This window comes from Mustelus asterias, chromosome 4, assembly GCF_964213995.1.
Source record: "Mustelus asterias chromosome 4, sMusAst1.hap1.1, whole genome shotgun sequence".
NCBI lineage: Eukaryota > Metazoa > Chordata > Chondrichthyes > Carcharhiniformes > Triakidae > Mustelus > Mustelus asterias.
The window spans coordinates 80035757-80047850 of NC_135804.1; the positions used below are offsets into that span (position 1 = coordinate 80035757).

Below are 12094 nucleotides of genomic sequence, written 5' to 3' on the forward strand. Positions count from 1 at the left end.
GGAAAGAGCAATCTTAAAAAAGGACATAACAAGACTAAAATAACCGGCAAACTGAAATCAACGATTAACGAGAAAGAGGAAATCGAATTAGGTTGGAGTTTTCAACGTGAAGATTCATAGAAATCATAGAAACCCTACAGTGCAGAAGGAGGCCATTCGGCCCATCGAGTCTGCACCGACCACAATCCCACCCAGGCCCTACCCCCACATATTTACCCGCTAATCCCTCTAACCTACACATCCCAGGACTCTAAGGGGCAATTTTTAACCTGGCCAATCAACCTAACCCGCACATCTTTGGATTTTTGACCTTCATGCTCCCGTTTCATTCCAAGCAGCATTTTGTTCTGTATTTTTTTAATGACAGTGTTATATTTCTCAAACTTAACACATTTTGCTACTATCTATCCATAATATTCTTTTTAAAAATGCAAATTTAAAGTGTATTGTCTCCAGGAAGATTCAGTGCTAAATCCTTTCTCTGCACCTAAAAGGTTAATCCTCTTGAGTTTTAGGACGTTACATGTTGGGACGGAGGAAGCTGCGGCCTTTGAGCTATTTGTGATTAGAAACAAATTCATATGAAACTGTCCTGATTGCCATGGTGTGACTAGCCAAAGTGGTGCAGAATCCAGAAGGGAAAGCAGGTTCCTCTTTGTGTCAGACAGAAGGGATGTGAGGAGCCACTTTACAAAATGTGACTCATTAACCGGCAGCATGTGGACAAATTCAAGGTAAGTAACAAGGCCGGCAATGTTAACTCGCAGTAACAGGAGAATGATTAGGGTGATGAGCCCTCTTGAATAAGCTTGCAGATCAACTAGATCATTGATAATATGCATCTCATTTTGCTCCATATCCTTCACTACCCTTAGCTTCAACCCAAAATATTTATCCCTCAACAACACAACTGAAAATAAAACAGTTTATCATGTCATTGACTCTTTGCTGCTTCTCGGATTTTACTGCGTGTAAATTGGTTTCCACATTTCCTACATTACAACAGAGATGGAATTCTCCAGCCCAATCCCTCCTGTGGCGGGTTTTACCATGGCGGAGACAGCTTGCCATCGGCTGCTGGTGGGATCATCCAGGGGGAGAACTTCGGCGGGACCAAAAGATCCCGCCAACGGGAAGAGCCGGAGAATTCTGCCCTTGACTATTGAAAAAACATTTCATTGTGTGTAAGTTGCTTTGGGGCATCCGAGGTCATGAGGTGCACTGCTGAATTTCCGGGTTTTTCCTTTTGTTTCCTTACTTAACAAAACTATAGTTTCAATCTTGGAAATTCCTACTGTCTCAGCATCCATAGCCTTTTGGGGAAGAATGTTCAAGATTTCCATTCCTCTTCCTAACTGGATTGCCCCATCAGAGAAAATAGTTTATTTCCATCCACCCTATTGAATCCTTTTATCATTTAACGTAACTGAATTAGATTCTCCCCTCAGCCATCTAAACACGAGGGAACGCAAACCAACCTTAAGTAATGGGCTCTCAGACTCCAATCCTTTAGTTCCCAGTATCATTCTGCAGTGCACACGGTCTACAGCTAATCTAGCCTTCCCGAGCTGCAGTGCCCTGATTTGGATGCAGTACTTTTGGATGGGGTTGGAACAATGTTCCGAACAAATGATGCATCACTTTCTCGAATTGGTACTTTAGTCTCCTTGAGGTCAAGGACAATATTCCAAAGCAAATCTAACACACCAGAACAGCAATATATGGAGGGCCCTGGCTCAGGGAAAATTTAGGTTGAGCATCTTTACATAAAGGGTAATTAACAGTTGGACTGCTAATTTTTGTTGGGAAGGAGAGTGGAGGCCACGGCAAATTGCAACTCTAATGGGGCGATGGCAGCATTGACATTTGGAAAGTAGGAGATTCAACGGACCTTCTTCTGACTTCATCCAATGATCTTGTGAGGTCAGAGCCCCTTTAAGACAGGTCCTCCGAGTTCTCCAAAAGTCTGTGGGTCAGTTATTGAACCCAACTGATGCAACATCAGTAAATACAATTGTCTGGCATTCAAGAACACTTTTTTAAATAATTAAAACCCATTCCCCCACCCCCCTGCAATTTTGTATTTGACCAACATTGAGGCAGGGAAAAGCTGCACACTGCAATTCACTGGAACCAAAATCAGCTTGAGCAACATTCCACCTTTCTGCAAAGTAGTAAACCAAATATCCAAGGCGGCATCAGAATCTGCAACCAGGATATCGTCAATAAAATTGAAATGGCTGGATTAATAAAATTATGGACAATTAAGTTCCTACCTTCAATGAGTCGAAGCAGGCAATGACACGACCATTTTCAACATGGCAACTTCGTGAAGGATGGGCAAACTTGCATTCCGCATCAGACCGGGAACAAGTCCCTCTCTGGAACTCTCGACACACTTCCAATGTCAGCCATTTTGTGTCACGGATCATTGAAACATTCACAGCCATATTAGGAAACTGAAAGGGTATGTGGGTAACCGAAGACCTCCCACTTTATTTTGCTTTCTGCCCCACCCCCACCCCCCCACCCCCAAGAACAGTACCAGTTTTAGAAAAAAGTGTATAAAAGTAAGTTAAAATTATAACTTAACAAATAAAGTCGTTCCTTTGGTTAAAAAATATATTTCTCTTTTTTTTTCTTCCCAGCACTTAGGTTTTCAGTTAGTCAGAACGGTGTGCAGAAACATGACATCGGTCAAAGAGCCAATCTTAAATTAAAAAGAATTCATCACACAAACGGGCGGGCATTGGTTAACGGGTTAGCCCCTTTCGATGTGTGTTGGCAGAAAAATATATCGCCTTTAATGCCAAATGAAGAAGTTATCCAAAGGTAGCAGCAGCCTGTCAATGGAACTCCGTGCTCTCCAGTAACTGGTTTTGATTAATTCTCTTGTAGCATATGTTGCTGTCGGTGCTTCGTTTTACAGTTAAGCTTCACTTCTCTTGGGGAGATGGAGGTGAAGATCTCTCTTTCTCTCTCTCTCCTATTCCCCAGATCGCACATTAACTGATCGTGAGACGGTGGAGGATGAAGATGGAGTGAAGGGGAAAAAAAAAGAAGAGAGAGAATACTTGCTGTTGAATGTGAAAAAGGCCGGGAGGAAAAAAAAAATGGGACGTTCGGCAAAAACGAAAAGGATGGGTGATTTGTCGTCTCCTAGAGCCTCTTTAAGCAAAGCCAAAAGGGAAAAATAAAAGCCGGAGATAGAAATCCAAGCAGCAGAATCTTCAGAAAAGGCACTTTTCAGCAACCTGCGGGGGGGAAAAAGAAAATGTCAGGGAAAACAGGCTGAAAATATACAAGCTCCCCTTCATAACCCTGATTTCCATACGATAGTCCTACCGACATGCCTTAAAACGTTCAGACACTAACAGTGCAGCATTTTGCAGTCAGCCATTGGAGATTAAAAAAAAGGGCCATTTCCCTTCATAAAGCTGCACATGGTAAGGTGGAGAGCCAATTGGGACCGGCGTTGCAGTTAAAGCTTGGGCGACCGGCCAATGAGAGGGGCCGTCTCATATTGATCCATTCTGGCAGACGTTCATTGCTATGCCCACTGCACTGAAAAATCCCTCAGCCCTGATGTGCTTGCCTCTGCTGCACTGACAATACGTACAGTAGGACGTTTTAAAAGGAACCCTCGCTGGCTACATGCTGTGTGTGTGTGTGTGTGTGTGTGTATATTCAGCTGGGTGGCACCAGGAACTCTGAGCCTTCTGTTATGTGACTTATATGCTTCTGAAAATGTCAGGTCACGACAAAATAAAACGCCATACCAGCTGCAGCAGTAAGAGAGTGAGCTCGGCATAGCTCAGTGAAATGCCTGTAATGGTTTATGGCTGTGTGCCACATCCGACTGCAGCCAGACATAGTCTTGAGATGCAACGGAAAAAAAAATCTAACAGGGTGTGGTGAGCAAACAATGCAGATCCTTACTGCAAGGAGAGAGAGAGAGAGAGCGAGAAAAGCCTCGATTAATCATCACCCTTGTTCGACTCGCAATTAAAGGAATAAAGCTGTATTAAATTCACAGGGTTAGATGTTGATTTCTGCGTTATGATGCAGTCCGTGCAGGCAAGCACACAACAATCAGCCAATAATGGGCTGGGCTAGGGCGATAAGATAAAGGAGCACATATCACAGCAACTCAGAGAAATGCTGCCATACAAGAAACATTTATTTCAGGCGAAGGGGGCAACACTTAAGAACAAACAGGACATTTCGATACACAGCCAGTAGAATCTGACTATGGGAAAAAATAGACCACAGAGGGTTAAATGCTATGTCTAGAATGTGTAAGGGAAGCAAATGAACAAAAATGGAACCACATACAGAGAAAAGATAATGAATAATGGACGAGATTCATGATATTCTACAAGTGAGTTCACTGAGTTATGAAGATCGTCTGGTGACATTTCTCAGTTGCTCACATAGTGTTAATTGGTAAAAGAACTCTCGAAAAATGAAGAATCTCAGACCCACATCTGATCGCTGACTTGTGCTGAGTTCGCTATGTCACTGCAGCAGGATTGGGGAACTGTATATCCCCTGGGTTCGGGATTTGGCACAGAATTAAAAAAAAATCCAGAAGTCCTCCTCGCGAGAGCTAAGCTGAGGGTGCGGCAAAAACGTGGTGGATGCTGGGAGAGGATAGGCCTGTGCTGGCCCGTGTCCACACCACAGTCGAAAGGTCAGTGTCACTGACTGCCAAAACTCAGATCGAAAGTACTGCTGCGTTGAGATAATGCAGGATACAGTCTGTGGACAGGCCATACTATTAAGACACACATTTGTGATTGTGAGTGCACAGTATAAACTAATGTGCAAGAAGTCTATGTGACATTCTGCAGTATATACTCATTGGACACAATTTATGGAACAATCCCCACTATAAACTAATGTATATGACACAGCCTGTGGGACAAGCACCAGTGTAAATTGATGTACAGAACACAACCAGTGGTGCAGGCCCCAATATCTAATGTATAGGACACAGCCTGTGGTGAAGGCCCCAGTGTAAGCTAATGTATAGGACACAGCCTGTGGGACAGGCCTCAGTGTAAACGAATGTACAGGGCACAGCTTGTGGGACAGGTTCCAGTATTATCTAATGTATAAGACACAACTGTGGGACAGGTCCCAACATAAACCAATGTATTGGACACAGCCTGTGGAGCAGGACCCAATATAAACTAATGTACAGGGCACAGCCTGTGGGACAGGTCCCAGTATAAATTAGTGTATAGGACACAGCCTGTGGGGCAAGCCCCGTTGTAAACTAATGTTTCGGACACAACCAGTGGCACAGACCCCAGCATAAACTAATGTACAGGGCACAGGATGTGGGACAGGTTCCGGCATAAACTAATGTACAGGACACAAGTTGTGAGCTGGTGTGGGTTTTGGAAGTCCTAAAAAAAACACATACTTCATTGGAAAGTTAGTGACAATTAGGGAAGCCTACTGAGGAATTAGGAACACTCTGAAAGTTAAATCGAAATATTTTGACACTGAATGAAGCCATGCTTTATATTGAAAATGAGTTGATGTATTTTTGGGCTGAAACCACTGTTAGAGGTTTAAAAGATTTAAAAAGCATTTCAGTGACTCAAAACAGCAACTTCTAAGATGGCTGAATATTAACATAGCTGTACCCTGCAAATTCCAAAGCCATTGTAATAGAGCCAGACTGTCTAGAAGAACCCATCAGAGGTAATCATTGCCAAGGAATGTAAACGGGCTATGTCCTGAGCAATTCCCAAAATATTCAACCTGTGCACTCAACTGGATTAGACGCAATCACTTTGGACAATGGACTCTGGTTGAGAAAGGAACTCTTCCAGTCCATAATCTAATCATGTCTAAACCACAGACCTGGGATAAACATGCAATAACCATGTTTGGGTAACTGGTCAGGTGGTGAGTGGGGATCATGTGATGAGCCAAGTCATCCTCCCATGTATTTAAGAAATTGCTTTTCTCCAAGCCAGACACCAGAAGGAAGAGAGAGAAGGATGAGGAAGGACCCCTGAGTGGGTATAGTCTCTCTCTATACCTAGCCAGCAAGTTCAAGCTCTGTCTGTCATTTGACCATCCACAGGCTGCAGGCAGTATTTTAAGAATCAACCCAGCAGCTGTTGTCTCCAGAAGGAAAGATGAAACATCCATTTGTATCTTCAATTGTCTCAACAAAAATCCAAAGACCACCTAGCCCAATCTGAAATTATCCAAGTCATCAATTTACAGTAAAAGTAAAATACAGCAGATGCTGGAAATCCAGAAAAATAAACAGAAAATGCTGGGAAACCCAGCTGGTCTGGCAACATCTGTGGAGAGAGAAACAGCATTAGCGTTTTGAGTTTGCATGACTCTTCTTCAGAGCTGACGCCACCCCAGCGTTACCTTTGCTTCTCTCCCCAAATTCTGCCAGAGTTGCTGAGTTTTTCCATCATTCACTGTTTATATTACCATCAATCTACAAGATCCGTATACCACTAAAGTTTGATAGATTTTGAAACTGCTTGATTAAGCCGAGCACTTTGTAATCTACCTGTGTGTGAATGTGTGTGTGAAGCCTTGATTGCATGTGTATGTAAGAATCAAAAAGTTTTTATTATTTTATTTGGATTGAGTCTTAAGTACAATAAATAATATTCGATAGTATTTTCAAAACTTACAAACAAACCTGTGTCTACATTTTATGGTAAGAAGTCTCACAACACCAGGTTAAAGTCCAACAGGTTTATTTGGTAGCAAATACCATAAGCTTTCGGAGTTACTGATAGATTTTATGTCACATTATCAGTAACCCCCACAGCTTGCCTCCTGGGCTTGCAGAATCTCACTAGCTGTTCTGTCTGGAGACAATACACATCTCTTTAACCTGTGTTTAATGCTCCCTCCACCCACATTGTCTGTACCTTTAAGACCTGGCTGGCTTTAGGGATTCGCATTCTAATCAGTATTCTGTAACTTGATGTTGTGTCTCTGTGCACTGTTTGAGAGCACATTTCCACTCCATCTGACGAAGGAGCAGCGCTCCGAAAGCTTATGGTATTTGCTACCAAATAAACCTGTTGGACTTTAACCTGGTGTTGTGAGACTTCTTCCTGTGTTCACCCCAGTCCAACGCCGGCATCTCCACATCACGTCTACATTTTATGGCCATAGCACTTAAATTTAGAGAATTTTCATAGTAATTTCATTGCAGTATTAATGTAAGCTGATATGTGACACAAATAAATAAATTTTAAACTTACTGAATTGACAAGAATATATTCTTTTAAAATAAACCTTTTGTGGGAAATGAGGTAACCCATTCAACTCCTGCTGACCTGGTCATAACAACACCTTCAAATGTCACTTCTTCTTTAGTCTCCCTTTCACTCAGCACTGACCTTTGTTTTCTTATTAACACATCTGCTATCTTACCTTTATGCCACTATCAGCACCTTCTTTAGTCCTTAATGCTACCATTAACATTTCCTCTGTCTTGTGTCCATGACATCTTTGTCGATCGCTCCGACATATGCCTGACCTTCTATTCAGCTCCACCTTCTCCACCCTCACTCCAAGATATAATTCATCACATTTCTACCTCTCTTCAGCTCTGAAAAAGAGTCATACAGAAACATTAACTCTGTTTCTCTCTCCACAGATGCTGCCAGACATGTTGAGTTTATCCATATATTCGGTTTTTTATTTCAGATTTCCAGCACCTGCAGTATTTTGCTTTTATGTCACTATTCAAAAATAATAGGCACTTAAAGGATTCAGAAAAAATGCACTGAAGTAACTTTTCTTTCTTTCCAGTATCATGTATATTTGAATTCAGGGTTTAATTCAATAGTTAGAGGTTAATTGTTTCCAATGATTTTTAAATAATTCTCACTACATTGCATGGCTTTTGAAGAGTGTACATAATGCATACTGGGTGAGTGGCTATGGAGGATATATGGGGCACGGGATGGCATGGGAGATAAGTAGGGGTGTGAGAAGACAAGGCGATGTCATGGCCAAGCTGAAGTGGTATGGGCAATCTGAGGGGGCATGGCGTGGCATGGGCAGTGAGGGATATGTTTGAGACAATGTTGGGGGCTGGGCTGCTGTGTTGGAGAACTAAGGAGGGCCTTCTCACCAAGGCTCCTTCAACAGAACTTTCCAAACTCACGATCTCTATGCCACTTAGAGAATAAGCAGACACATGGAAATACCATCACCTATAAGCTCCTCTCCAAGCAAAACACCACCCTGACTTGGAACCACATTGCCATTCTTTTACAGTCACTGGGCTAAAATCCTGGAACTCTCTCCCACTGTGTACCTACACCACACAGACCACAGTGGTTCAAGAAGATGCTTCACCACCACCTTCCCAAGGGCATATGACAATGGGGGCTATCTGCTGTTGATGCTCAAATTGCAAAAATGAACCATAGGATCCCTACAGTGCAGAAAGAGGCCATTTGGCCCATTGAGTCTGCACCAACTCTCTGAAAGACAGGACCTCCCCTTTGCCCTATCCCCATAACTCCATGTATTTACCATGACCAATCAACCTGACCTGCACATCTACGGACTGTGGGAAGAAACCAAAGCACCCGAAAGAAACCCACACAGGCATGGGGAGAACGCGCAAACTCCACACAGTCACCCAAGGCCAGAATCAAACCCAGGTCCCTGGTGTTGTGAGGCAACAGTGCTAACGACTGTGCCACCATGCAAGCTCAAAGACTCAAGGACTATTCCACAAACAGTGCTTTATAAAGGAGATCATTCCACAGACTGTGTTCAACACATTTGTTTATACTAGGGACTATCCTAGTATAGTCTATTTCTGGTCCATCTACCTTTATGGTACAATAGCACATTGTTGTTCAAGTAGTTCTTTATCCATGGGCTTGGACGAATGATCTGGGAACATGAGTTCAAACTCATCAACAACTGGGGGAATTTAACTCCCGTTCATTAAATAAAAATTGGATCTTAGTAATGGTGACCATGAAACTGCCAGATTGTCATAAAAATCCACCCAGTCTTTTAATGTCCTTTCAGGAAGGAAATCCACCATTCTTACCTGGTCTGGCCGACATGTGCTCCTGACTCACAACAATGTGGTTGCCTCTATAATGGTCGAGTAAGCCCCATTCAGTTGTATCAAACCACTACAAACTTTTAATGAAAATTCACGGGCCATTGACCTAAACAGTGGGAATAACAGTGGTATATGCTGCCCAGTTGATACTGCAAATTCTCCCTCACTAACATCAAGAGACTTGTGTTACATTTGGGACAGCTATTCATCAGATAGTCAAACAACATCCCGACATAATCATACTCTTAATCACCGCTTACAGGCAATGTCCATCACCATCACCTGGATAGCATGTCCTGTTCCATCAGCAGGACAAACGTCATCAGAGGTGGCAGTGATATGTGGTCAGGAGGGAGTCTGGGAACCTTCAGTATTGAATTCAGACCCCATGAAGTCTCATGACATCAGATCAAACACGGTCAAGGAAATCTCCTGCTGATTACCACCTACTCCCCTCTAGTGCTCCTCCATGTTGAACATCAGTTGGAAAAAGCACTGAGGGTGACAAGGGTACAGAATATACTCTGGGTGGGGGACTTCAATGTCCATCACCAAAACTGTTTGGTAGCACCACTACTAACCATACTGGCCAGGTCTCTTTATATATAGAGGATATAACTGTTGGGACTGGGCCTGGACAAGGTGGTGAGAAAATCAACAAGAGGGAAAGACCTATTTTTCCTCACCAACCTACTTAGTGCAGATGTGCTTGTCCATGACAGCATTGGTAGGAGTGACCATTTTGTAGAGATGTCTTTACACTGAGGGCATCTTCCATCATGTTGTGTGGTACTACCATTGCGCTAAATGGGATAAATTCAGAACAGATTTGGCAGGTCAAAGCTTGGTATACATAAGGCGCTGTGAGTCATCAACAGCAGCAGAATGGTATTCAACCACAATTTGTAACCTCATGGCCCAGCATATCCTCCACTCTACCATTACCACCAAGCCAGGGGATCAATCCTGGTTCAATGAAGAGTGCAGGAGGGCATGCCAGGAACAAAACCAGACAGATTGAGGTGTCAACCTGGTGAAGCTTACAACACTGCACTACTTGAATGCTAAACAGAACAAAGTGGTCCCACTAACAATGGATCAGATGAAAGCTCTGCAGTCTTGCCACATTCAATTGTGACTGTGGCAGATTGTTAAACAACCCACGGGAGGAAACTCCATAAACATCATCAGTCCACAATTTTGGTGGAGCCCAGCAGTACACGAGTGTAAAAGACAAAGCTGAAGTGTGAAGTGACGCATTTTGGCAGAAGGGATAGTGTGAGATAATATAGATTTAACGGCATAGTTAGAAAGAATGTGCAGGGATAGAGGGATCTGGAGGATCATATGTACAGATCTTTGAATGTGGCAGGACATATTGATAGAGTACTTAGTGAAGAATATCTGATCCTGAGTTTCATGAACAGAGGCTTGAACACTAAACCAGGGAAGTTATGCTCAACCTGTAGCTTTGGCTGGGCCCCAATTAAATTACATCCAGTTCTAGTCACCGCACTTTTGGCAGCTGTGAGGGTCCTTGCGAAGGTGCGGCGGAGATTTAGCAGAATACTTGCAGTCTCACAGACATGCTTCTCAAAAACCACATTAGTATCCACTGACATTCAAGCATCCTAGACTATTCTATCTTTCACAGGCACTACTCACACATCTGATAGATTGCATCGCTCTTCAACCATGGAAGGCATCACTGACCAAAAGGACACCTGTCAGTACACTCATTCACAATTACCAAGCTTTCACTTCCAGAAAAAGAAAGCACATTAACAGGGCCTGCAGCTGAAACATGACTGCATGAGATTGCTTAACAACAAGAATTTGCATTAATATAGCCCCTTTGAAATAGTAAAACATCCCAAGACACTTTCAAATCAAACATATTATGACACTGAACCACATAAGGGGACATACATAGGGTGCAAGACTGGGCGGAGAAGTGGCAGATGGACTTCAACCCAGATAAATGCATAGTGGTCCATTTTGGCAGGTCAAATGGGATGAAGGAGTACAATATAAAGGGAAAGACTCTTAGTACGGTAGAGGATCAGAAGGACCTTGGGGTCCGGGTCCATAGGACTCTAAAATCGGCCCTGCAGGTGGAGGAGGTGGTTAAGAAGGCATATGGTGTGCTGGTCTTTATCAATCAAGGGATTGAGTTTAGGAGTCCGGGGATAATGATGCAGCTATATAAGACCCTCGTCAGACCCCACTTGGAGTACTGTGCTCAGTTCTGGTCGCCTCATTACAGGAAGGATGTGGAAAAGAGTGAAAGGGTGCAGAGGAGATTTACAAGGATGTTGCCTGGATTGAGTGGCATGCCTTATGAGGATAGGCTGAGGGAGCTCGGTCTTTTCTCCTTGGAGAGACGTAGGGTGAGAGGAGACCTAATAGAGGTATATAAGATGTTGAGAGGCATAGATCGGGTGGACTCTCAGAGGCTTTTTCCCAGGGTGGAAATGGCTGCTACGAGAGGACACAGGTTTAAAGTGCTGGGGGGTAGGTACAGGGGAAATGTTAGGGGGAAGTTTTTCACACAGAGGGTGGTGGGCGAGTGGAATCGGCTGCCGTCAGTGGTGGTGGAGGCAAACTCAATAGGGTCTTTTAAGAGACTCCTGGATGAGTACATGGAACTTAATAGGATGGAGGGTTATAGGTAGGCCTAAAAGGTAGGGATATGTTCGGCACAACTTGTGGGGCCGAAGGGCCTGTTTTGTGCTGTAGTTTTCTATGTTTCTATGTTAGGGTGGATGATCAAAAGCTGAGTCAGAGATAGGGTTTAAAGTGTGAATTGTAAAAGGAGAGAGTGATAAAGAGACAGGGAGGTAATTCCAGAATTTAGGGCCTTGGCAGCTGAAGGCACGGCTGCCAATGGCAGAGTGATTTAATTTGAGAATACACAAGGAGCCAGAATTGGAAGCCCTGCACAGGGGCTTGTGAGGCTGGAGAGGATTACAGAGACCGGGAGAGGCAAGCTCATGT

General features: G+C 43.4%; 1 protein-coding gene across 11 annotated transcripts in view; it reads right to left on the reverse strand.

Annotated features, from left to right (window-relative positions):
* Positions 1–12094, reverse strand: part of LOC144492807 (muscleblind-like protein 3) — a 161609-nt gene that overhangs the window by 117261 nt on the left and 32254 nt on the right. For 5 of the 11 annotated variants that reach the window (XR_013497639.1, XM_078211269.1, XM_078211274.1 and 2 more), the window contains exon 2: positions 2277–3254. The exons of 1 other annotated variant lie outside the window; for it this stretch is intronic. Coding sequence is in view for 8 of the 10 variants with exons in the window: in XM_078211269.1 (XP_078067395.1) it covers positions 2277–2450 (174 nt within the window). In the remaining 2 variants the exon portion in view is untranslated. Of the gene's footprint in view, positions 1–2276; positions 3255–7434; positions 7613–12094 lie in introns of those variants that run through there. 5 more of the 11 variants (XR_013497638.1, XM_078211268.1, XM_078211271.1 and 2 more) reach the window with 4 other exon arrangements.